The 27,328-nt window shown below is 40.4% G+C and overlaps 1 protein-coding gene across 3 annotated transcripts in view; it reads left to right on the forward strand.

Annotated features, from left to right (window-relative positions):
- Positions 1–27,328, forward strand: part of PITPNB (phosphatidylinositol transfer protein beta) — a 68,031-nt gene that overhangs the window by 14,788 nt on the left and 25,915 nt on the right. For all 3 annotated transcript variants that reach the window (XM_003905361.3, XM_003905362.3, XM_009216989.4), the window contains exons 4-7: positions 6,640–6,731; positions 7,402–7,409; positions 7,910–7,984; positions 9,923–10,006. In XM_003905361.3, coding sequence (XP_003905410.1) covers positions 6,640–6,731; positions 7,402–7,409; positions 7,910–7,984; positions 9,923–10,006 — 259 coding nt within the window. The remainder of the gene's footprint in view (positions 1–6,639; positions 6,732–7,401; positions 7,410–7,909; positions 7,985–9,922; positions 10,007–27,328) is intronic.

Here is a 27,328-nt window from a genome sequence, read left to right on the forward strand (position 1 = left end):
CATTCTCTCTTTTAGACTTGTCTCCAGGCTGATATTTTGCCATCCGTTCTTTTTCTGGCTTTAAAATTAATTGAGATATAATGTATATGCCATAAAATTCGTTCTTTTAAAATGCATACTTTAGTAGTTTTTGGTATATTCACAGAGTTGGGCAACTGCCATTGTTACTTAATTTCAGAACATTTTCAACAATCCAGAAAGAAATCTCATATTCATTAGCAATCACTGACTGTTACCCCCTCCTCCTAGCGCCTGGCAACCACTGATCTACTGTCTGTGTAGATGTACTGTGGATATTTTGTGTAAATGGAATCATGTAATATGTGGCCTTTCGTGATTGACTTCTTTCACTTAGTGTGTTTTCAAGGCTTGTCTGTGTTAAAGCATGTATCAGTACTACTTTGATTGCTGAGTAGTGTTCCATTGTGTAGACCTGCCACATTTTGTTTATCCGTTCATCAGTTGTTGAACATTTGGGTTGTTTGCACTTTTGGCTGTTATAAGTAATGCTGCTGTTAACATTTGTGTATACTTTTTTGTGTGTGTGTGAACATGTTTTCAGTTCTCTTGGAGATACATATTGCTGTGAGTGAAACTGGCTAGGTCATATGATCACTCTATATTTAACCTTTTGAGGAACTGTCAAGCTGCTTCCCAAAACAACTGCACCACTTTGTAATGTTACCAGCAGTGTATGAAGATTCCAGTTCCTCCACATCCTCATTATCTTTTTTATTACAACCATTCTAGTGTGTGTGAAGTGGTATCTCATTGTGGTTTCAATTTACATTTTCCTGGTGATTAATGATGTTAACATCTTTTCAAGTGCTTTTTGGTCATTTGTATATCTTCTTTGTTTGAAGAATTATCTGTTCAGATCTCGGACCCCCTCTTTCTTTTTAGTATTTTTTGTTTGTTTGTTTTTTGGAGACCAGGGTCTCACTGTCGTCTAGGCTGGACTGTAGTTGCTTGATGATAGCTCTCTGTAGCCTTGAACTCCTGGGCTCAAGCAATCCCGCCACCTCAGCCTCTCAAGCAGCTGGGACCATAGGTGTGCACCACTGTGCTCTGCTAATTTTTTTTTTTTTTTTTTTTTTTTTTGGAGAGATGGGGGTCTCCCTGTGCTGCCCAGGCTGGTCTCCAACTCCTGGTGCTTAAGCTATCCTCCTTGGTCTTGGCCTTGGCTGCCCATTTTTTTTTTTTTTTTTTTTTTGAGACAGAATTTCACTCTTGTTGCCCAGGCTAGAGTGCAGTGGCGCGATCTTAGCTCACCGAAACCTCCGCCTCCCGGATCCAAGAGCTTCTCCTGCCTCAGCCTCCCGAGTAGCTGGGATTACAGGCATGCGCTACCACGCCTGGCTAATTTTGTGTTTTTAGTAGAGATGGGATTTCTCCATGTTGGTCAGGCTAGTCTCAAACTCCCTACCTCAGGTGATCCACCTGCCTCAGCCTCCCAAAGTGCTGGGATTACAGGCCTGAGCTACCGCGCCCAGCCTCTGGCTGCCCATTCTCAAATTGAGTTTTCTTTGTTAAGTTATGTTATTTTTATATTCTGGGTACTAGTTCCTTATCATAGAGGTGATTTGCAGATTTTTCCCCCATTCTGTGAGTTATCTTTTCACTTTCCTGATAGTGTCTTTGAAACTTAAAAAGTTTTTAATTTTGGTGTATACCTGTAGTCCCAGCTACCTGAGAGGCTGAGGTGGGAGGATTGCTTGAGGCCAGGATTTCAAGACCAGCCTGAACAATATAGCAAAACATATTGCGACCCCGTCTCTATGAAAAAATTTAAAAATTAGTCCGGTCACAGTACTGCATACCTGTTTGTCGTAGCTACTCAGGAGACCAAGGTGGGAGAATCACTTGAGCCTAGAAGTTGGAGGTGGCAGTGATTTATGATTACACTGCTGTTCTCCAGCCTAGTGACAGAGCAAGACCCTTTCTCTTAAAAAAAAAAAAAGAAAAAAATGTTTATGATTTTGATGAAGTCCAATTTATTTTTTCTTTTTGTGGTTTATGCTTTTGATGTCATCAAAGAAATCATTGCCCAATCCAAGATCATAAAGATTTACATCTATGTTTTCTTATAAGAATTTTATAGTTTTAGTTTTAATTTAGGTCTTTATCCATTTTGAGTTAATTTTTGCAACCATCCATTCTTGCCCACTCCAATTAATTTTTCGCACAAAGCCAGAATGGTCATACAACTCAAATCAGGTTGCCATTCCCCCTTTTAAAGCTTTCGGTGGCTTCCCATCATACACAGAGTAAAATCTAAACTCTGTGACCTGTAAGGTGAGGCCCATGTGGTCTTTCTGCCCTTTCTCCATGTTTGGTCACTGCAGTCTAGCCATGCTGGAGGCCTAAGAGTGGCTCAAGCAGGTTAAGTCTTTTGCTGTCTTAGGACCTGTAGTCATGCTGTTCCCTTTGCTTGCTGTTCTGTTCCCTGTCTCCGTACCCTTGGATCATTGTTGTAATATTATTTCCTCAGAGAGGCCTTCCCGACTACCCTTGCTCCACTTACTCATTGCCCAGTGCCCTATTTTTAATTTCACTGCACTGCTTAAGTAATTCTCTTTGTGTTTTGTTGTTTACTAATCTGTTTTCTGCCTCCATCCCTGGAAATAAGTTCTGAGTAGGAATTATTCCTGTGTTCTCACCATTATTTACACAGCCCCTGGCCTGGGATGGTGGACACAGTAAATATTTGAGTGGATGAATGAATGAGGTACCCAGTATTTTATTTATACGTGTGTGTGTGTGTGTGTGTGTGTGTATTTATTTATTATTATTATTTTTGAGATACAGTCTCACTGTGTCCCCAGGCTGAAGTACAGTGGTGTAATCTTGGCTCACTGCAATGTCCACCTCCCTGAGTCAAGCGATTCTCCTGCCTCAGCCTCCCAAGTGGCTGGGATTATAGGCACCCACCACTATGCCCAGCTAATTTTTGTGTTTTTAGTAGAGTCAGGGTTTCATCATGTTGGCCAGGCTGGTCTCGAACTCCCAACCTCAGGTGATCCTCCCACCTTGACCTCCCAAGGTGCTTGGATTACAGGCGTGAGCCACTGCACCTGGCCCTTTCTTTTCTTTTTTTGCCTTCTTAGCTGAGCTTTTCCTGACTAGTGAAGAGAAGGCATCCCAGTGTATTTGAGGGATATTTCAGTTGATCATAAAATGAAAGATTAATTGGTCTATTTATGGTAAATTAATCTGGTCTTCAAATTCTTCCCTAAATTTTTCTGTGTTTTGGTGTTCATCTGCAGTGGGAAGGAGAAGGGTGCGAATAGTTGTCTTGCTTGTGTGATTTACAGATAGACATAAGAATTTCCAGAGAAAAGTACAGTTAGAAATGATTTGCTATGGTATTATCTATCTCAGGAATAGGATTAAAAAAGGAATGTGCCTAGATCAGGTGTTCAGTGTACCTTATGGTCATGTTTTACCCTGAAGTTAAATAGTCTTAATATTCAGAGTGGGAGAAAGGGTATGTATTCCTAAAGAGTCTTCATGATCCTGGGCATTGTGCTATTGGTAACTCTTAACTCTTCACTCTTAAGCAGCTGAAATCTAGCCATGTTTACCTTGAGGTATGTGAGCACTGTTCTGAGTATTAGTTTATCATGAGGGAGCACCATTTTGTGAATAGTTTGGGAGGACAAGAGAAGGATTGTCGTTTTTGCGTGTTTATTTTTGAAGGCCCACCTCCCATTTTATTAATTCAGTTAATAATTGTTCCTTTTCTGAGGCTCTGTAAGCTTCCAAAACAGGAATCTGCTGCATTTTACTAAAGTGCCTTACTAAGTAATAACTGGTGGGAAAATGACGTATATGTTCTCAGTTATATATACCTGGCACACTTGAAATACCATGTTAGGAATATATTAAGGTTGCCATTAATGGAAATTTCTAACCTTTGAAGTAGAATTGAAATTTAATTTTATTTACTCCATATATACATTTTCCTCAAGTTTAGTCAATCACTTAGATTCATTGAGGAGAGATGTATTTGATAATGTTCTCACGTTAAACATGAAAAAAAGTGAGTAAATTTGAAATAAATCTAGCTTATAGGTTTGGACTTTATTGACTCAGTCAAAACATAAAATGAATTGTTGGAATTCTCATGGTGGGAAAAGTATCTTGGAAATAAGATAGTAAGCATTTGGGAGCGAGATAAAGAAATATTAAAATTTTCATGTAGATTTGGCTCATGTTGGCCTTTACTGATAAATGCCAATTTCCTTCTATTTGAGTCAGCACATTTTAGAACATTTTACGAATATTAAAGTTCTTCACATATCAGGCACTATAGGAATAGATGGATAGTTAAAATATGTGTCTGAGTTAATACAGAATTGTTTCTCTTGCCTTTTCGTTTTTTTCTTTTTCTTTTTTTTTTTTTAAAAAGACAGAGTCTTGCTGTATCACCCAGGCTGGAGTGAAATGGCACTGTCTCAGCTCACTGTACCCTCCACATCCCAGGTTCAAGCAATTCAGCCTTAGGGTCCCGAGTAGCTGGGTTTACAAACACCTGCCACCACGCCTGGCTAATTTTTTGTGTTTTTAGTAGAGACAGAGTTTCGCCATGTTGGCCAGGCTGGTCTTGAACTCCTGACCTCAGGCGATCCACCCACCTCTGCCTCCCAAAGTGCTTGGATTACCGGTGTGAACTGCCACACCTGGCCTCTCCTGCTTTTTCTAAGTTGACCAACTGAACCATTGATAGATCTGTTTGTCATACTCTCAGATGAATAGGTAGTCTGGTAGCTTGGCTTTAAAAAATTATCCTCATGTGTTCCATTGTACCCTGATTAGACCTCACCCACACTTGAAGGGATTTTGGTTCTAGTTCTTTAGCAATGTGATACATTTTTTGGACAACTAGATACTCTTTGACTTTTAAAGTGACATTATTTTCGGTTGTCCTGGCTTGGTGTTTCTGAAGTTTGAATGAATCGTTCCACCATTTGAAAAGAAGTAAGTGATCAGGCCGGCCGCAGTGTCTCACGCCTGTAATCCCAGCACTTTGGGAGGCCGAGGCGGGTGGATCACGAGGTCAGGAGATCGAGACCATTCTGTCTAACACAGTGAAACCCCCATCTCTACTAAAAATACAAAAAAATTAGCTGGGCATGGTGGCGGGCGCCTGTAGTCCCAGCTACTCAGGAGGCTGAGGCAGGAGAATGGCGTGAACCTGGGAGGCGGAGCTTGCAGTGAGCCAATATCATGCCACTCCCGCCTGGGTGTGAAGACATTAAGGAGGATTTAAATGAAGAAAGACATATGAAAGTACCCAGCTCCGTGTCAGCTTATAATTAAAAAGCAGTAACTACCATTTTTTGAGCTCATTGTACTGTGCAATGTGCTAAACGCATTCGAGTATTTGATTTAATTCTCTCAATAACCCTGCAGAGCAGGTAATATGCATTCCATTCAACACATGAGGAATTTCAGAGAAGCCAAGTAGTAGGCCTGAGGTTACACAGCTTCTAAATGGTAATGTTGGGATTTATATTCCATCTGTGTGAAAAGTCTGTGCAAGCAAAACTGCTCTTTACAGTAGGCTCCAGTCACTAAATCAGTCACTTCATTTGCATTTATTTGAAGACTAGTAAGACTGATTTTCCCATTTGTTTGCTAACGAGTAACATCTTATATTTGTAATGGGCCTGTGGATGACTTTTGCCCCTTTATATGTTGGGATTGTTTCTGATTGTCATATGCTTGCACAAGCTTCTCATATATTAATCATGTATTGAACCTTTCTCTTCCTCTGAACATACTTGAGGCAGCAAGTGACATTCATCTCCCATACCTACAAAATTTTATACTTGGATATGCTTTCATTTCTCATTTTCTTCATGGGTCCTTTACATTGTTATTTTTCTTCAGGTCTGTTCTGTAAAATGTATTGAGACTTTTATTCAGAGATATCTCCTTATTCTGGGGCTTTTTGCATTAAGAAACAGTATAATATCATCTAAGAACTACGTTGTATTAATGTGCAGGATGAATAGCTGTTAACTCGTAGGTTTCACATTGGGGTAGTAGATCAGAAGTCCTTAAGAAATAATTGCTTCTATTTAAAACACACACACACACTCACACACACAAACCCTTTTATACACTTAACTTGGTTTTTTTTTTTCTTGTGAGACAAGGTCTTGCTCTGTTGCCCAGGCTAGAGTGCAGTGGTGTGATCTCAGCTTCCTGCAACCTCTATCCCACAGGTTCAGGTGATCCTCCCACCTCAGCCTTCTGAATAGGTGGGGCTACAGGCATGTGCCACCATGCCTGGTTAATTTTGTATTTTTTTGTAGAGACAGGATTTCACCATGTTGCCCAGGCTAGTTTCAAACTCCTGGGCTCAAGTGATCCTCCTGCCTCAGCCTCTCAAAATGCTAGGATTACAGGCATGAGCCACCGTACCCAGCTAAATATTCTTAATCATTTTTATTTAAAATGTAAACAATTATGTGTTCCTTTCTAGTGGATTACTTTAGGATTGAAATAAACTAGTTCATCAAACTTAGAACATGGTCACCTTTGATTGCCGTACTCTTTCAAGCAGTTTCATAGATACCAAGAAAGAATTGATGGTGCTGTTAAATATATCCAGTATCTCTCTTCTCCCAGCAAAGTTCCTGCATTCGTGAGGATGATTGCTCCCGAAGGCTCCTTGGTGTTTCATGAGAAAGCCTGGAATGCGTACCCCTACTGTAGAACAAGTAAGCCTGGCGCCCAGCAGCCATTGCACCCCTCCACCCTGAGAATGAGAGGGATTCCCAGTACCGATGTCTTTGAGAAGGATTACACTGAGCAAGGTCTTTCTTGGGTTCTTGGATAGTCACTGCTAGAATGATGGCAGAGGAAGAACTGCATTGGGTTCCTCCTCCCAGAACTTTGTGACAGGCATAAGTCCATTCCCACATGGCAGCCACTTTGGGGTCCTAGCCGACTATGCTGTCTCCAGGGGTAAGCCAAAAGAAAGGTCGTTTACACTCACAAGGGTGTTTTGGTGCGTTTCAACAGTATTTTACTTACATTGCTACATAGTAGAGGAGGAATAGGACAGACTTCTGAAACAGCATCCTATCATTTGCTAAATTGACCTTATAAATAATGTTTTGCTTTTGTGACATTATTCTTTTTAGCATTATTTTGAAAATTAGATGATTCTTCATATTTTATTTGTACTCCATAGTCTAAATTAATGTGCTGTGTAGTGTCACTTGTGTAGAAACTCTTGTTTTGCAGACATAAGTTACTAAATAAATGTTTTGTGTTTTTAGGTAGTTTAGTCTTTGTGACATTAAGTTTTGGGACAGATTGTTTTGATTCCAATTAATATTCTGAAATTTTTCTCCTTTCATTACCTACCTCTCCATTATGCCTCAGTTGTAACGGTGAGTAAAACTATTTTTGTGTCTCATACTTTTATCTTTAAACTTTGTTTTACACAGTAATTATTTTCAACCATTCTTTGCTAACTGCCCCTCACTGCATGGTTCCGTCCTGTGTCCCGCCAACCAGCCCCCATACTCTACCACATGTTCCCAGTGTTCATGGGCCCTTTCCACCCTTGTCTCAAAATCTCCCTATTGATTTTATTTTGCTTTTGTTACTCCCTTCAAACATGGTATTTGTTTATCAGACCTCACAGCTTCTTTATTAGCCCAGTATGCTGCGTGGCAAGTCAAATTGTTTGAATTATTTAAAAGCATGCAGCATTTGGTTTGCCTGGCAAGTCTATAAAAATGGGTAGCTAATGATTCTTTGTCACTTGAGGATCAGTCTCCTTGTAGAGTCAAAGCATGGATGCCTATACTGGGAAAAGCTCCCTCAGACGTGGTCACCAAGGAACAGGTAGAAGATTACTATCATTTTCCTGTTGTGTTTTCTGCAGAATGAATATATGAAAGATGATTTCTTCATTAAAATCGAAACATGGCACAAACCAGACTTGGGAACATTAGAAAATGTAAGTTTCAACTCTGCACTTTTAGTACAGAAGCCCCTGGAAACGAGAATACTGTATGTAGTTCACTTGTCATCACCAAAGTAATGTCACCTGTGTTGGACAAGTATCTGACCACACCAAGCTGTGTCAAATTGAGATGAGGCAGGCAAGCAGCCAGAAACCAAATGGGCTTTCCCTATCAGTCCCCTTGCCTTGACACTTTGGTAAAATTGCTGTTTTGATCAGCAACTCTTATCTGAGGCAAGGAGAGCTTGGGTAAACAAAATTCAAAGATAACCCCAGCCCAATTTTAGCCATTAGTTTTGCTAATTAGATTGCTTTTATCTCTGAGTGTTTGCCAGAGCTGTTCTGCATAGCAGAATTGATTGCTTTAATTTTTACCTCCTGTCTGCTTTGCTAGGGTATGGGCTGATGTCAGAGAAATGGCCGAAAGGCAGGAGGGATAAAGTACTTGAATAACTTACAAAAATGTTGAAAAGCTCTTGACTTATGTAAGTTGGTGCACATTTATCTCTTTAAGATTCAAGAACATCTTTCAGTTAGGACTTAAAAAAATGTAATCATTAACTTTTAGTAAGGTTTGTCATGGAGCTTGGGAAGGCCTGTTGTATAGGTTGATGCCCTTGGTCTAGGGGTTCTCAAAAGTGTGGTCTTTGGATGGGCCAGCAGCAGCACAGTATCTGAGGACTTGTTTGAAATGCAAATACTCTGACCTCACCCAAGAATCTGTAGGGTTGGGACTCAGCAGTTTCTGTTTTCTGGTGCACATGCATTCCAGGAGAGTAGGTTAATGATTATGGCAAATTCTGTTTTTTACTGTTCTATTGCTGTGCTCTTATGTTATTGATGCCAATTAGCCAATTAATAGAACTTTGAATTTTAATATGTAGTATTTGACTTGAGTTTTCTTTCAAGTGATCATTTGACATTTTATGTTGTTTTTCTCTTTTTTTTTTTTTATTTTTTTTTATTTTTGAGACAGAGTCTCACTTTGTTGCCCAGGCTGGGGTGCAATCACGCGCTGTCTGCTCAGTGCAACCTCTGCCCCCTGGGTTCAAGTAATTCTCCTGCCTCAGCCTCCCAAGTAGCTGGGACTGCAGGCATGCACCACCATGCCTGGCTAACTTTTGTATTTTCAGTAGAGATTCACCATTCAGTAGAGTTTCACCATGTCGGCCAGGCTAGTCTTGAACTCCTGACCTCAGGTGATCCACCTGCTTCAGCCTCCCAAAGTGCTGGGATTACAGGTGTGAGCCACTGCACCCAGGCTTTTTGTTGTTTTTTATAGTAATCTTCTATAATTTATAATCTAGATGAGATGATTTGGTGTGCATCAATCTATATGATTTAATCTGCTATTTTCAGCTTTTAAATGGGCATGTCTTTGGCAGTTTTCAAACAATTCCTAATTAGTTCATAGATGGCATTTCAGAAATAAATGATGGATCAACATGCAATAGAGAGGAGTTGGCATCATACTGAAACTGAATAGCTTTAGGATAATCAAATTTTGGAGAGATTTTAGACCATACAGTGCATCATTTGAATTCTACTTGTAATGTCATCTTATGTTTGTATAGAACTTTGTTGGTTACAAAAGTTACAAGTACTTTGTTGTGTATCATTTGGGTTAAACATAGGTCTGGTATATTTTGTTAAATAAATCATCTGTGAGGACTATCAGAAAATAATATTGACAGGTTTCTATTCATTTGGCAGCATCCTTATTCTCTCCTTCCTTATTATTTGGGGTTATAAGTGGTAATAAAAGATTTCTAGATCCTGCAAAATATCAGACAGCTAATATAATGAAATAATAATTTGGGTTTTTTAATTCCCTATAATGTACCCTGAGTGACTCAAGATAAAGATTATATATGTAAACATAATAGAATAATCTACAGTTTGTTTTATTTCTTTTCTCTTTGTCATTGGTAGGTACATGGTTTAGATCCAAACACATGGAAAACTGTTGAAATTGTCCATATAGATATTGCAGATAGAAGTCAAGTTGAACCAGCAGTAAGTATTACTCAATGACATTTAACCTGTTCCCTTTTACAGTTAAAAATTATTTTCTACTATCACATTTAGGATTAAGTTAAAATTATTTCCTTCCTTTCTTGTATGGCCTACATTTCTATGCCGAAATGAGCTTGGAGTGTAGTCTAGTAGGTCTTTGCAGCAAAGAGACCAGAGTAAGAGATAAGGTGATTTGTTTTCTGTGTGGATTTTGCCTTTGTACAGGTGATCCCTTTAGGAAGTCCCAATATACCTGGGAAATGTAGGTTGTTTTCATTGAAAAACAAAACACATTGTTTACAAAATAATTCTCCCTCAAGCTTCTTTAAATAATATAGGTCCCTTTTACTTTTCAAATGTGATTAAGAAAGCAAAAATTTAATTTGCATGCAAGTATTTAGTAACTCAGCCACAGTTGTTATTTGTAGAAAATAGTTTGTGTAGAGTATCTTTTTTAAAATTTTCTTTTAGATTCCAGAAGTAGGTGTAGAGTATTTTAATTTATTAGTTGTTTAGCTTTCTATTTTGAATCCTATTAAGATGTAAATGTTTCTACTCCTGGCTTTTGACTTAACAAAAAAATTTCTTTTTCACAAAGACACTTATTCCTCATGCCAGATTAAGACTCTTGTCTTAGGCTGGACACAGTGGCTTCCACTTGTAATCCCAGCACTTTGGAAGGCCAAAGAGGGAGGATTGCTTGAGCACAGGAGCTTGAGACCAGCCTGGACAACATAGTGAGATCCTGTCTCTAAAAAGAAAAAAACAATTAACTGGGCATGATGGCATGTACCTGTAATTCCAGCTACATGGGGAGGCTTAGATGGGAGGATTGCTTGAGTCCAGAAATTTGAGGCTGCAGTGAGCGGTGATCGTACCACTGCACCCCAGCCAGGGTGACAGAGTGAGATCCTGTCTCAGAGGGGGGGAAAAAAAAAAAAAAGGCCAAGTACAGTGGCTCACGCCTGTAATCCCAGCACTTTGGGAGGCCGAGGCAGGCAGATCACGAGGTCAGGAGATCGAGACCATCCTGGCTAACACAGTGAAACCCCTTCTCTACTAAAAATACAAAAAATTAGCCAGGCATGGTGGCGGGCGCCTGTAGACCCAGCTACTCCGGAGGCTGAGGCAGGAGAATGGCGTGAACCTGGGAGGCAGAGCTTGCAGTGAGCCGAGATCGCACCACTGTACTCCAGCCTGGGCAACAGACTGAGACTCTGTCTCAAAAAAAAAAAAAAAAAAAAAAAGACCCCTGTCTTATCTTGCCAAAGTTTGTGGATATTTAATGTGGTTCTTTTTTTATAAGTGCTGATCTGGTTTTACACAGCACATGTAAATACAAGCACTGGTCCTCTTCCTCTAATCTAGAGAACTAAAGCTTTGGAATAAGAGTGGCACCCTTTGTTTTGTCATGGTAAAGCACAGTGTGTTCAGCAGGTATCCCCTTCCATTTCTGTTTTTGGTGCTTATTCCCTGAACTGGAGCAGTGTTGTAAGCTAAACAGAAATAAGTCAAAACACTAAATGTCTGGTTTTGCTGTTGAAATTTGAAGGTAAACTTGCCTAAACAAAGGTCCCTGACCTTTTCTCTGAAGTCACTGGGGTTGAGACTGCCAGCAGTGACCCAGTACCAGGCTGGGCCAACTCTGCTAGGGCCCCCTTCCTGCTTAGAAGTGTGAGCACTGATAAGGGTCTTTTGTTCTAGAAGTTCTTAAATTTTAGTTTTGCTGTGATTTGAAGTTGTTTCAATTTTAGGGATCTTTTCACCTTTGACATTGTTAGAGAGTTTTTTAATCTGTAGAAATGAAATGATACCTGTTATACCCTTTTATTTCTCTTGGTATTGTTTACAGCTAAGATTTACTATATGTGAAAGAATGATGGGAAGAGAAGTAATTGGCAGTAATGAGTGAGTCAGTTAATGACTAGGTCAGAACAGCTTACAAGCCTGGAGCTGCCCATCACTAAAATACCAAGCAGCAGTATGCCACACCAGGATCAGGTGCCCTGGGGAAGGCATTCCCATTATGTTGTTGGTGTTTGAAAATGCTATAATGACCAAACAAAATGGCTGGACTGACTCAGACTTATGGTCCATAGGTTTGCAGTCTATGTTGTTCACCAGCAGAGTACAAGATACCTTTGGTTTTGCTGGAGGCATAAAAATTCTTTGTTCCTGTCCTCAGGCGAAAATGGGCAGTGTTTACAGGCATGAATGCTGGTGGAAAGAGCAGTGTAAGGGCAGATTGCACAAGAACCCTGGAGGCGCTGGTTCCCATCCCCTCCACCTCAGCACAGACTTCAGAGAGGAGAGGAGGCACTGGATGCATGACAGCAGCACTTGAGATAGGTGCTCCAGGTGGAAGGCACCGCACATGCAAAGGCTGAGTAGGTAGTTCTATGTGTGAAAATGGTGATGTTTGGGGTGGATAGCTAGTGAAAAAGACTGGATTGAGCCCAAGTGAGGAGGATCTGTGTTGGGAGGCATGGAGCTTTGACTAAGAACATACATTCTGAAACTAGGTGGGCTTCAGATTTCCATTCTGAGACTCTGCCACCTGCTGGCTATTTAATCTTGGACAGGTTGGTTAGCCTCTCTTTGCCTGTATTATCTTGTGTAAAATGAGAGTAATTATCTTATAGGATTAAATATGATCACTTAGAGTATATTAGTCTGTTTTCACACTGCTGTACAGATACTACCCAAGGCTGGGTAATTTATAATGGAAAGAGGTTTAATTCACTCACAGTTCTGCATGACTGGGAAGGCCTTGGGAAACTTACAATCATGGTGGAAGGGGAATCAGGCACGTTTTACATGGCAGCAGGAGAGAGAGGAGGAGGAAGGAGGGACTCCTAAACAGATCTTGTGAGAACTCACTCACTGTCACCAGAACAGGATGGGAGAAACTGCCCCCGATGATCCAATCACCTCCCTTCCTTGACACATGGGGATTACAGGTCCCTCCATTGACATATGGTAATTACAATTTGAGATGATATTTGGGTGGTAACACAGAGCCAAATCATATCATAGAGCCAGTGCGTAGTTCAGTAAATGCTAGCCGTAATTGTCATTATTATTAGCTCCAGTTGTACCAGAGTTCCGAGAGTCTGTGTTCACACCAAGCATTGTTTGGGGACTAACCACAACCTGCATATATGTGGTTTTTTGGTGTTCATAGCTCCTATTTCCCATTATGTTTTAGAGATTAGTAAGATATAAATTTATTTTAAAGTTTATTGAATTTGCAGGAACTATTTTTTATTGGGATAAAATACACATAACCTAAAATTTACCCTTTTAACCATTTTTAAATGTGCAGTTCAGTGGCATTTAGTACATTAACAATGTCCTGCAACCATTACCACTGTCTAGCTGCAAAATGTTTTCATCACCCCAGAAGGACACCCTGTACTCATGAACAGTCATTCCCTGATTCTCCTTCCCCCTAACCTTTGGCAACTGCTAACCTGTTTTCTGTCTCTTGGGATTTGCCTATTCTGGATATTGCATATAAATAGAATCATGCAACGCATGGCCTCCGGTGGCTGGCTTCTTTCTTGTGCTTTGCATTTATTTACAAGATTCATCTTTATAATATGTGTCAGTACTTCATTCCTTTCTGTGGCTAAATAATATTCCAGTGTATGGATAGACCACATTTTGTTCATGCATTCATCTGGGTTTTTTTTGTTATTGTTGTTTTGAGACGGAGTCTTGCTCTGTCGCCCAGGCTGGAGTGCAATGGCACGATCTTGGCTCACTGCGTGCTCCGCCTCTGGGGTTCATGCCATTCTCCTGCCTCATCCTCCCGAGTAGCTGGGACTACAGGCGCCCGCCACCAAGCCCAGATAACTTTTTGTATTTTTAGTAGAGGTGGAGTTTCACCATGTTAGCCAGGATGGTCTCGATCTCTGACCTCGTGATCCTCCTGCCTCGGCCTCCCAAAGTGCTGGGATTACAGGCGTGAGCCACTGCGCCCGGCCTCATGCATTCATCTGTTGATGGACATTTGGGTTTTTTCTACCTCTTGGCTGTTGTGACTAGTGCTGCTGTAAACCTTTGTGTCACAGGAGCTTTTTGTCTAATGTGCTCTCTTAGTTGGGGATAATTAAAGAACTGATATGTAAGGATTATCAGACCTTTTGATGTGGAAAAAAAAATAATTCCAGTATGCACATTTCTCTGTTACAAAAAGAAAGGGAAAGGAGCTTTTTGGTGCAAAGGTGCCCTTGACAGTTTTTAAGCATAGAGCAGAGCATTGAGCTTCCAGGGTTGGAATGAGGTGGGGGTGGGGCAGTGTTGAAGGCCAGTATGGGTGGTGGCAGGAGAGCTAGGACCAGAACCCCATTTCAGGGAGGAGGTGATTGTGAAATCTAGTGGTGCAGGGACCCTGGGTCTGCTCTTTTCTTCTGCACATCCTTGTCTGTCCACTTTCCCAGGCATTGACAGCTGCCCCTACACTCTTATCCCTTTAAGTTCCACTCCATTGTTTTGGCCTTGACTAGTTAGAGTTTTAGGGTTAGCTTTTATCCCAAACACCTGGACCACCTGGAGGTCATTACTTCTTACCAGATCCAATTTTGTTTTCTGTTGAGTTAATTTGTTCATTTCATTCTGCCCTGTTAGGTAATTTTGTCACTTGAATATTCTAGTCTACAGTGTAGAGAAAAGGCAGAACACATTTACAGTTCTAAAATGGTAATGTTGTCATAGCAATCAATAGTACTGAATGCCTGTGCTGTGTGTACCAGTGCTGTGCATACAACACTGTGGTAACTGTCGAGGATTTGTATAGCACCCACAAGAGACGTACAGTCTTAGCAAGAAAAGCCCAGTACAATAAAGTAGTTAACAAGTGGCAGAGGCTTATAGCATGGTCTAAAGTGCTATAGGATTTCAGAAAAGAGAACAGACGATCTGTAAGAACACAAAGCTGAAAAGGCTGAAGGGAAGACTCCTGACATGAGGATGTGTAGAGTTTTGATGAGTGGAACAATCATTACACTTTTTCCTCTTACTCTCGTTGCTCTGACACATTATACGTTTATTTCATTTTTCTCTCTCCCTTCCAAGTAGAAATTAAACCTCAGAGTGAAGAGTCTTTGTAACCTTAGCCCATGTCTCCCCAGATCCTATAACGCTGTCTGAAATACAGTAGGTACTCAGTGAATTCCTGTTAATAAATGAATTCATAGGCAAGCAGAATAGAAATGAAGGTGCAGGTGCACCATCTGACATTGAATTGGAGTAGTTTTTCGAGCTGAAGGGAACCTTAGCTACCTAGGCCTCCTTGCATTTAGACTGTGCTTCACATAATCCTAAGAGTTTCTTGCCCCCCTCCTCCCTCAGGTTATCAGGATGGAGCAACTAGAATAAGGGGTTGAGTTCCTTCGTGTTCTCCTCTGCCAGCACAGTTGTGCTTGCTTGTCATTAGTCTTGACTGTAAGATTTACTTTGAACATAGTTCTGCAGCTACAGAAAGTTTGATTTCAGGGCTAACCTCCTGAAGCCCAGATAAGCTAGTATTTCTCATGATCACTTAGCTAATGCCAAAAGTGGAAATCCCGATTCTCAGATCAGCTGACTGATTCTTCCCTAGCTCAGGCCTTGCCGGGGCAGTCACTCTTCGAGCTGCCGCTTGAGCATTCTCTTCCTCTCCTCACACTGCTCTGCCACGGACCATACCCTGTGCTTTCCTATTCCAATGCACTGCTTGTTCTCGTCTCCTTTCTGGGACTCCTTTCTCTCTGTCCAACGTTGACATGTCCTTCAGGATGTAGGTAGGTCGGAGCTTGCCTGCTCCAGGGAGATTTCTCTCAAGTTGGAATCAGTCTTCCTGTCTGCTGAATTTCAGAAGCTTTTGCTCATTTCATTGGTGTGTTTTGTTCTCTTTGTTTAGCAACCTGTTCTCTTTTTACAGAGTAGTCCCTTCATAAATATCGGTCAGATGAACCTGATGAGCTTGAGAATAATGAGGAAACTAAACACTATGAGCCAAGAGTTTGTACTGGAATACAAAATCAATTTGATGTCCTTTCGATAACATCTGGGTTGGCAAGGGATGAGGAAGCAGGCACTCCCATACATTGCCTGTGGGAATATAAATTGGTAGAACTGGTACTAGCCTAGCAGAATTACAAGTGCACGTACACGTGCCTGTTGGCCCAGGAAAATTCTGCTTCTGGGAATTGACTCTACCCTCTGTAAAGTGACAGGTGTATAAACCTAAGATCAGAAGTCTAAGTGTTGCTTTATCAATCGGGAACTGATTAAGAACATTATGGCACACTCATATGATGGAGTTCAGTGCAATCATTAAAAGGGAGTGAGCCCTATTTGCACTGATGGAGAATCCTTTTCAAGACAACCTGGAGAGAGAAAGGCAAAGAAGTATGTATAATATGCTTCCATTTGTTATATTAAAAAGGAGAAAAATATGTTTGCTTAGTTATGTATGGATTATCAAGAAGAATGCATAAGATGCTGTTAGTAGTGATTTCCCTTAGGAAAGGAATGGGATGGAAGAGTTGAGGTCTGACAGAGATGTGTGCAGTGGATCAGGGGATAAACTCCTCTCACCAACTGTATGTTTTCTGTTGCTGCATAACAGATCACTACATATTTAGTGGCTGGGTAATGTGACCTGATTAGTTTGTTTAATAAGGGAATGGCCTACCATTACCTTTGCCACAGTCTGTGACTTAGAAGCAAGTTAGAGGTTCTGCTTGCACTTAATGGGAGGGTGACTTATGTCAGGGAGGGGTTCACTTTAGAATGCATCTGCCATACCAGCAGTCAATGTTTAGTGCCTAAAACTTGCTCCTTAAGGATTGGAGTGACACTAGAATTGAGAACTTAGTAACTGTGAATAGGCCAGCAAGTGGGTGTGGGATAGGGTGGGGGTGGAGCTGCACCCCATGGATTGGGTTGCCTGTTAGACCTGGGGAGGTGAGGTGGGTGGGGATATTGGGGCAGAATCTCCTTCCTAGATTTGCTGAGTGTGCCTTGTTCCAGGGATCAGAGGACAGCTTGTGGAGGCTCAGGTTGTGGGGAATGGTTAATGGCCAGATCCAGATCCTACCCCTTCAGTCAGCCCCAGCTCTTATCCTGCACCTCAGCTGGGAGCCTGACTCTGTTGCTTTGTAAACAGGGAATGATCCCCTTTCACGAGACCACCATCATGTCTGGGCCTACGGTAGGAGACTGTGGCTAGAACCTACATTTTTCTCAACACTATTTTTATGACCCAAGGGCAGCACCTTCTGAATGGGAGATCGTGTGACTACTGGGAATGCATGTTCCTCTAGTGCACCTGTGTTTAGTGGTAACACCTCACATGCAGAATCTGGTTACCTATGCAGTTGTGAATATCCAGAAGTTAAGTGAATCACTGTCTATAGTCTTACCCAATTTAAAAGTTCATGATTTGACCTTTTCTCCTTAAGTGAATGTGTTGGTGGTGATTTGGAAAAAGAAAATTAGGAAGACCTTCTGAAAGTATAGTCATCCTCAAAGTTTGTACTGTGGCACCTTGACTCCTGGAAGTTTTTGTCTTAGTCTGATTTAATCAGTGATTTTTCATTCTGTACTTAATGACCTCTGGTTTTTCTTGAGTGAGCTAATTTAGAAAAAAAACCAAGTTAAATGGTTGAGTTTCTTTCATATTACTTGCTTTTAAAAAGAAAGAAAACAGCAGCATTATTAAATTTGAGTGAATCAGTAGGCAAGTCCTCAGAGTCAGGACAAACATGAAATAGTTTCATGTTTTCATCTTGGAGCACAGCTGTTTGGTTTCCTTGCTGTGTTGTAGAAACCAAGAATTTGAAACTCCATCTGGTGGGGGCTTTCTGTCACTGCAGGTGAATTTAATACAAATGCAGCCCCAAATATTTTAATTCAGAGTGATTGTTGATTTCTCTTAAGATTTAACTTTCTCAGCTAGATTGTCAGGTGACTTGTATACCACTCTTATAGATTTGCTGTCTTTGGTAATGTTTATGAACTATACTTCCCCATGCAGAGAAGAGATGTGATTTGACTCGTGGCGTAACTGAATACTTGGGTGGATGCTTTGACATGTTTACATAATTGGAGGGTGACATTGTCACAGTAACTCTAGGAACAAGGGTTTGTTTTAAAAATCTGTCAGTGTGACCCAGGGTCACAGAGTCGTTTGCTACAGAAATCATATGTATTTAAATGTATGGGCCATTAGGGCTTTTTGTTGATGGCTTGTGGGAAGTCTGTATATGACTATTGCTTTAGCCACTGTTCTCTAATTTTCTAGAAGCTTCATCACTTCCTGATGAAACAAGCCAAGTAGTCTGGAATTTCTGCATAATATCCTCACTTAATATCTTTTTTTCCTTTAGAATGTATCTACCTACCATAGGAAACGGATTTCCTGTTTCAAGAGAAAGTGGCATTGTAGCGAAGTGTTATTAAGGTGTTATATCCTTTAAAAAGGAAGAGTCCTTCTGCCTGTCATCCCAGCGGTCACAGAGTACACCATGCTCCAGCAGGACACACCTCACACTCTCTCCATCCTCAGACCCCCTTGTTTTAAACCCAGGCATCACTTCTAAAAGTCTTCCTCAGTAAGCTAGATGCCTTTTGGTGGTCAGGATTGTACTATACTCATCATTTCTGTTTCCAGGACCTAGCAAGATGCAGGATGCATGGCGTGGAGTAAGCTCTTCCATAAAGGTTTGGTAGATCAGATGTTTTTTCTCTCTAGTATTAAAAAAAAAAAAGAAGAAAAGGCTTTTTGGAGGAGTTGAAGTTTTTATTGTTCAAATAGTAAATGAAAAAATAAAATGCTACTTTAATTCTTTCTTTAGTAATTCTAGATAAGATATATATTATGTGCCTTAAATTCTGAAAATTTTGGCCAGACACAGTGGCTCACGCCTGCAATTCCAGCATTTTGAGAGGCTGAGGCAGGAGGATTGCTTGAGTTCAGGAGTTCGAGGCTGCAGTGAGCTATGATCATGCCACTGTACTCCAGCCTGAGCGACAGACTGTCTCAAGAAAATAAAATTTCTGAATATTGTTTCTAAATGAGCAAATACCATTTTGGTCAGATTGAAAAGTGTTTTGGTTAGATCAAATTGTAGTAAGAGCCAGGAGTATCCAGCATAAAACACCGCAGTATAAGTTTTAAAGTTTTTTAATTTCTTTTTTTTTTTTTTTTTTTTTGAGACGGAGTCTGGCTCTGTCGCCCAGGCTGGAGTGCAGTGGCCGGATCTCAGCTCACTGCAAGCTCCGCCCCCTGGGTTTACGCCATTCTCCTGCCTCAGCCTCCCGAGTAGCTGGGACTACAGGCGCCCGCCGCCTCGCCCGGCTAGTTTTTTGTATTTTTTAGTAGAGACGGGGTTTCACCGTGTTCGCCAGGATGGTCTCGATCTCCTGACCTCGTGATCCGCCCGTCTCGGCCTCCCAAAGTGCTGGGATTACAGGCTTGAGCCACCGCGCCCGGCCAAGTTTTTTAATTTCTAAAGTTGTCTCTGATACACAACCACTGTAAAAAGTTTAGGATTCCTTAAATGTCCTGATGAAATGCACATGCATATCTTCAGCACATTTCCAAAATATACACAAATGAGTCAGTTGACATCTGCTTCTGCTTTTTTTTTTAAGGTATAAATTTGAATCTGGCTCTTTTTAATCATCTCCAGCACTTTGTCTAAGTAGCTTTCCATGATTTGTATATGAAAGTCACTTCCCGGGAGAGGAAGACTCTTTAAAGTGTAAGCCGAAGTATACACATGATTAACATCAGAGAGACCTTCGTTTTTGGAAGTAATTTGAAAGAAAATGAGCATGGTTTAGGAAAAAAAAGAAATTGGAACCACATTTTTAGATATTTATGTGTAACAAGAAAGGATTGTATCAGCCTTCCTCTATAGTACATACTATGTGACTTTGTTTGTATAATTTTCAAGGTACTTTTTAAGTAGAAACAGTGTTTAATTAAAAATTTTAAGGCTTACATACCTAAAAGTGATGCATCTTAACATCTCAGTGTTTTTTACGTGTTAAAAATAAGGAAATATTAATGATATAAAAGCATTAAATTGTTTGGGAGTTGTAGTTTAAAAATCTGGATCTATTTAATATTAAAATGAAGCAAATTTAAAAGAGAGAATGAAATTTTTCCCCTCATCTTTCAGCATGTTTGAGTGTAATGCTTCAATTCATGGTGAAATTTTTCCTAAATGAGATGGTTCAAGATCAAGCATTAGCATTGTGTGACCACAGTGCCATGACCATAGCATTTCAGCATCGATGTTCCTGAAAGGAAGAGACACAAGCTAGAAACTCGTGTGCCATATTGGTTTTGGGTCACAGAATGTGCAGCGTATGCTCTGATTGATAGGGAACTTCCCTGCAGTGTAGGAGGGGCCCCTGTTCTGTGGGCTACACAGTAAGTTTGTTGTGTTCTTAAGATAAAGCTCAGATTTCATTCATATCACGTCCATCTTTTTGTCCTTTTTAACTTCACCCTAGTTGTTACTCTCATGTGCCTCTTCCTTACCTGCCCATGAATATAATTTCCACTGTCATATTTACCCAAAATCTCCATCCTTTTTTCTGGTACCTTTCCTTATTTGCAAATGTCCCCTCCTAGGGGGTAATGGGGACACAATTATGGGCTTCAAGGGTGCTACATCCCTTCTGCAGCCCTCCTGCCTGCCCCAGGCAGCCAGCCTTCCCTCCCTACACTGTGGTCCTTGGATTGTTGCTGCTGTTGAGACTCTGGACCAGTCTGCAACATCTCTTTCCAGCAGAAACACTTCGTGCAAGCAGCTTTTTCAGCACCAGCTTCTGTGGCAAAGCTGTGGGTCCACTCACTAGTCACATTTTTTTCCTTAATACCCCAGAGGACGCAGGCACTCCCAAGTGGGAGGATGAGGCTGCTGATAATCAGCTCAGCCTCCTTTGCAACACCTCTGCTGAGTCCAGCTCACTCACACCTCCCCTGTCCTGTCCCCAGTTTGGTCTCCTTTGGAGACCACGGTCATTAGGCAGGTCTGTACGTGCATGAGTCGGAGTTGTGGGCTGGGTCTGTCCACTAGTCCAGTTCTCTGAAGATTGCATGGAAGTTAAGAGGTGGTTCTTTTTAGAGCCCCTGAGGATCGCTGGGGAGCATTTTTGGCTAACTTCAGAGCTTGCCTGTCAAAGCCTTTATTAGGACTCAAGCCAAAACCCTGAGTCCCTTTGCATTCAAGTGTGGTCTGCCCACAGGCAGCTTATTAGAAATGCAAATTTGTTGCCTCCTCCCTGTTTAGAATCTTTGGAGTAGAGCTCAAGGCTTTTCTGGCCCTCCAGGCAATTCCTGCGCATGCCCACCTTTGAGAAGCTGCATTCTAGTATACATTATTAATGGTGAAGATTGTAGCGCAGGCACTCTTCTAGGATTTTGGAAGCAGAAGGAATCTCAGTTGGAGGCCATGCATGGTCCGACAGTGTTCCCCTCAGCCTTTATTTATACTGTTAAAGAATTTGTAGCCCAGGGAACTGCTGTAACTCTTCAGTCATGTAAGCAGTGGAAGGGGAGCCAGGACTCTAATGCAGAGCTGCTGATTTTATTTTTGTCATTCTAGAACAACTTTTTGCTATATGATGTTTCTTCCTTTGCAATATGTTAAGAGCATTCTTAATTTACTTGAAGGAAATAGGCAGCACCTGTTCTTCCATCCGTCTTCTCTAGTCCCCTGAAACCTCAGTTTTTATCAGTAGTCTTGGTCACCTCCTCCCACGACTGCTGACCTCTGATGTATTTTGAAGTTCGCATATGTGCAATAGAGTAAAAGGATTGGACACCCAAAGATGTGTTTTGGTGTGGGTACTTACAGGGAACACCACTCATACGTTTTCTCATTTGTTCATTTAATAAACATTTATTGAAACTTACTATTTGTTCCGTGTTGCTATGGTAAATCTTTCTCCAGTTAAAGGAACAATTGTATCTGTCTAAAGAGAGTGTGAGATTCTTTATCGCGGACATGCTAAAGTGTGTCAAAGTGACTTACAAGTTCCAACTGTTGGTTATGTAGTATGTGAGTGCTCCTTCACCAGAGGGTTTTTTTTCCTTACAGCTGATACAGACCAGCGCTGGGCACCAGGCTGCAGCCATAGTCAAAGTTCAAAGACTAATCAGAGCCACGAGTTTTGGAGTTTTGCAATTTACTAAATGAACAGCCATTTTAATTGCTTGTCAAAGGACTATAATGGGATTGTTGGGCTCATCTAAACTGTTTCTGAGCAGCTTGTAGAAGTCTCAGGTGAATCTTTTTAAGGATTGTGATGTCAAAGAAAATGAATTGGTTTTTAAAGTTTGTACTTTTTGCTTGTTCTTTATTTGGTGAGTATGTCTTGGTAGGAAGAACAGTGTCCTGTTTTAGTTGAGGGCAGGAATATACTAAGCCAGTACCTGTTTTTTTGAAATATCAGTTGCCTTTGGGAATGAACATAAATGATTTGCTTTTCTGTACATTAGTTCTTTTTACTTTGAACATACCATTCCATTGTTTGAGTTTTTTAGTGAGCAACCTGACACTTCTTAATTGTTTTTATTGTTTAAAAAAAAGGTATTTTGCTCTTTTTAAACATATTATTTTCTAAAAGTTGGCAGACTGATGAAACTGGGTTTAATTTATTTGGATTGAATCTTAGGGGCATGTAAGTTTTGGTCACACCTTAAGCAGTGCTTGTTTCTTGTGCTCTCAGAAGGATTTGGTATGTCTTTTCTTTTGATCATTCAGGCTCTGAGACAGTGCCCAGGTGTTGTATATTTGAGTAGATAGTCTTGGTAACACGTGCTTTACTGCACTGTCTTTAGAAAAACTTTGTAATTGCACTCTCTAAATAATCTTTATAATATTAAAACTTTATTCTTTTCAAAATTAAAAAGAATGATGGAACATGACCAGAAAGAGTTAAATATTGGTAGAAGCCATGTGAAGTGGTTAATATTTGTAAGGTTTTGAGCTACAAAAATGACATTTTCTTATGGGTCAACCTAATACATACTCCAAATTAATTTTTGGTAGATGATACCCTAAATGGTCAGCAGTCCTTTTGGTTCTCTCTCACAGCTTTCAAGAAACTCCTGTGTTTTAGATGTTACATTTGTTCCAACTGCTGCTGCTTATTTCCTAAGAAGGGCTTTCTGCTTCTTGGAGCTGTGCAGTGGCTACCCAGCTCTTTAGACTGAAAAGAGCTTTTGTTTATTAGAAGTCTGTGGCTGAGATCCAGGCAGTCCTAGGCGGGCCTATGGTTGCCAAATGCTGCTTTGGCTGTTTTCTTCAGCATGAACAGACACACACTTGATCTCGGTAGAGTACCATGTCCTTTTGCTGTTAAAATGAACCTAGACATTCATTTCTGTCTTAAAAATGTGTTACTTATCACTAAGGTATGTGATCCAAAAACTCTTTATTAAAGTGTGTGCATACTAAAAACATGAGAATTGTGACCCAACTCCTAACTCGAGATGAATGCATGTGATAGTAGCTTTCCTGAACTTAGGGGGAAAGCACCTCCAATACGCGTTTTGAGGTAGCAGTGATTTTGCTTATGCTTAAGAAGTTTCTGTTTGTCAAATGCTTGTCTCATCTCGCCTTTACTGCACTGTGAAACAGACTGTTGTCAAGGTCTTTTGTAGTAAGTTAGAGATTTTTTCCCCCATCTTCAAAGAAGATATAAATAAATGTAGGCATGGTTTCTATTAAAAAGAAATGTGAAAATGTTTCCTACATTATTCTACTGCCTTACATGGTCACACACTTTCAGATCATTTCCAGTAGTAGATTTTGAGAATGACCGCTATATTTGAAGGCATGGTTGGAGAGCAGTGCCCTCTTGTGGGAAAACAACATATTGCTTATGTGGTGCTTGCTTTAAACATTAGCAAGGATTTTAAAATTTTATTAACTGGGTGCAGTGGCTCACGCCTGTAATCCCAGCACTTTGGGAGGCTGAGGCAGGCAGATGACCTAAGTTGGGAGTTTGAGACCATCCTGACCAACATGGAGAAACCCCGTCTCTACTAAAAATGCAAAATTAGCTGAGTGTGGTGGCACATTCCTGTAATCCTAGCTACTCGGGAAGCTGAGGCAGGAGAATCACTTGAACCAGGGAGGCTGAAGTTGCAGTGAGCCGAGATCACGTCATTGCACTCTAGCCTGGACAACAAGAGCAAAACTCTGTCTCAAAAAAAAAAAAAAAAAAAAAAAAATCGGTATGTACAAGCATGTTTTGTACAAAATGCTTTTTCACTAGAACTCATTATTAATTTAAGGTTTATTCCTAATTTCTTCCATGTTTTAAAAGTAAAAAGGGCGGGGAGGGTAATGAGATGATGGGGGTGTGAATAGGATTTGCTTTAGTTCCTTGGGTGGGGGATGAAATTCTTTGAAAGGCAGAAAATGTTTTTGAGCAGCTCATGGCAGATATTTTTAAAGAAATAAGTATAAACAGCTCCAAGTCAAGTTTTTAAAGTGCATTTCTTATAAAAGCCCCTTTTCAGCATTTCTTATAAATCTCCTTTTCAGTGTAAACTCTTTTTTAGGGAAGGCTCTCTAGGCTGAGAGGGAGGAAGCATCCCTTCAGGTACTTGCGTCTAATCAAATGGTAGAGTATAAATCACATTTTTGCAATAAAGGATCATGATTGGCTTTGGTGTCAGACAGGGCGGCATCTGAGTCCTGGCTCTTCTAAGCGATGGTGGACTCTGGCAAAGAATTTCACTTCCCTGCCCCTAGTGGTGGTGATAGTCCAGTACCTTTTTTTCAAGTTTTTGAGCCTTAACTGGAAGAATGTGGGGGCCTGCCACATAAGTGTGTGCTTCAAAATGGTAGCAGAAATGATTTTGTTTATTGGATTTTGTTCTTACTGTAAAAAAGTGTTTACTTTTTTTCATATTTTAACTTTTTCATATTTAATATTTGTTAACTGAATGCTAATGAATTAAATGGAATCTTGGGACTTAGAAGCTGAAGGCCAAATCATGAACTAACATTTAGAGTGAGAGAGGGCTCACTTTGAATTTCTAATAGGGTGTTTTCCCCCATTTCAGTTTTAGGAAATTGATACAATTTGGTCAGTGATTTACTATCATTTAAGGAAACATGCATTTTTATAAGTAAAACTTTTCTAAACGTATCACTTACATTTCAGGTATATGCAGTATAATTTTAAAATATGTAATGTTTAACAAGTACCTTTGTGGAATCAACTTGTTTGTTAAAACTCATTTCATTGGTGTATAGAGTTTGAAATACCTTCATTTTTAAGTGCTATAATATATAAACGTATACTAGTAATAAATACAATATTACAATAATAAATTATTGTATATTTGTGCATGAACTGCCCAAAGCAGTAACCCATCTCCCCTGAGGAGAGTGCTGGGGTGTAGCCCATGGGCAGCGGCTTAAGGCAGCTCACTAGCTCCTGTAGCTCTGGGCTATACAGGAATCTCAAGAGCTTGCTCCGTTGGGCCTCACTTTCCCATCTTATCTTGGAGCACAGCTATTTGGTTTCCTTGCTGTGTTGTAGGATATGGAGTGTGTCACATAGCCATCTGGTTGTAACTTTTTTTCAGGGCTGACATTCTGATTTCTTTCTCTATTAATTTGTATCCTTCCAAAGGCTTTAGGGGTCTGCCTTCATAAACATGACAATGTTGGTGATAAGGATAAGATCAGAAAGAATGGAGTGAGCGATTAGTTGTGCTGTAGCCTAGCAGTACTGTAGATGGAGCCACTTCATGTGGATCACAGTGGCAACACAGCATAGAGCTATTGACAACCCCTGCTACCCTCCCCACCACCCACATGCCAGGCTCACCCCCACCATCTGAGGACACTATGGAGGGTCTCTGTGAGATCAAAAAGATTACCAAAAAAAAGTGTGAAAGTGTTCTGTTCAGGGGTATAGATTTGACTGCATTTCTCAGTTCTCAATACAGTTGTTTAAAATTCAGCTTTTAGGATTCATTGGTGGCAAGCCAGTAAGGTTTAATGAGAGGGCTGAATTATAGAATATTTTTTAATGCAGTTTTGTCCCTCTGAGGTACATTCAGTAACAGAAACTAGGCCAACAAGTTATTGACAATTAGTGGTCCTTTGGGAATCTGCTTTAATGAATAGATAAGAATGATTTGTAATTAGCATAATAATTATATGCAAATGAATGCTTCTGAATTGCTCTAAAACACTTCTGAACTGTTTAAACAGCCCTCCTGAGATCTTGTTACTCTATTAATTTGTGTAGCAAATCTTTTTTTCATAGATCATGCAAAGATAAACTTCAGCCCAGCCCCTGTCCGAATGATTATGTATTCCAAGGTGGTAGGACCTGAATTAATGAGATTTACTTATACTATATTAATGGTACTCTGTGGGAACCTGAAAGGTTGAGGAGTCACTAGGGAGATGTAATTAAAAATAGAAAAGAAAGCTGCTTATTTGAAAATAACTGTTGAAATCAGTTTCTTAAACAAGTTAGTAAATGTTTCTCTTTACACCTCTGTTATTTGCTTTTGCAAAATTTAATGCAAACATTTTTTTTTTAATGGGCTTACTTACTCTTTGGAGTCTCGCTTGAATTTTGTCAGCTCGAGTTACTCATTTGGCATTAGGGTCAACAGTGATAGGATCCAGGAGCTCATTTAGGTGCCCCAATACTGGAAAATTCAGGGCAGTGCTAATAAATGATGATTGTTATTTATCTTCATATTTAATTCAGCTTTATCCTCCATCCTGGGCTTTATTTTTAGGATGTGATTAGAGGAAATAAACCTTGCTAAGTTGAGCTGCAATACCCATGAATTTAAACTTAATGATTATCTTTGAGCTATTTTAATAGACACCTAATTAATCATTTTATGCTAAAGGAAAGCATTTTATATAGCAGCCTGCAGGATCCTAATCTCTCTCTCAAGCTTTTGTGTTTACCCAGTAAAACACCCCCTCTCCACAGGGTGGAAAATAGGGGTTGATCTTTTATAAGCAGGTGCCAAGGAGTTGCTAATGCTTGTGGTTTGGGTACTCTTTTTCCTTAGTTTACACTTAGCCTCACCTCTGGTAACCCATGCTTGGTTATTTAAGCAGTTTCTGGTGTCTGCAGCTCATCTTAATTTTTCCACAAGCTGTCAAGAAACTCTACCAGCCTGCCCCCCACCTCCTACTCACTTCCCCATTCATAATTAGGAGTTAAATCTGGGCTCAGGGACATTTAGTTTGGCTCAGCACAGACAGATTTTGTACTTTCATTTTTGGGGGCAGCCACTATGCTCAAAGATTCATG

This window comes from Papio anubis, chromosome 16 (assembly GCF_008728515.1).
Source record: "Papio anubis isolate 15944 chromosome 16, Panubis1.0, whole genome shotgun sequence".
NCBI classification, from domain to species: Eukaryota; Metazoa; Chordata; class Mammalia; order Primates; family Cercopithecidae; genus Papio; species Papio anubis.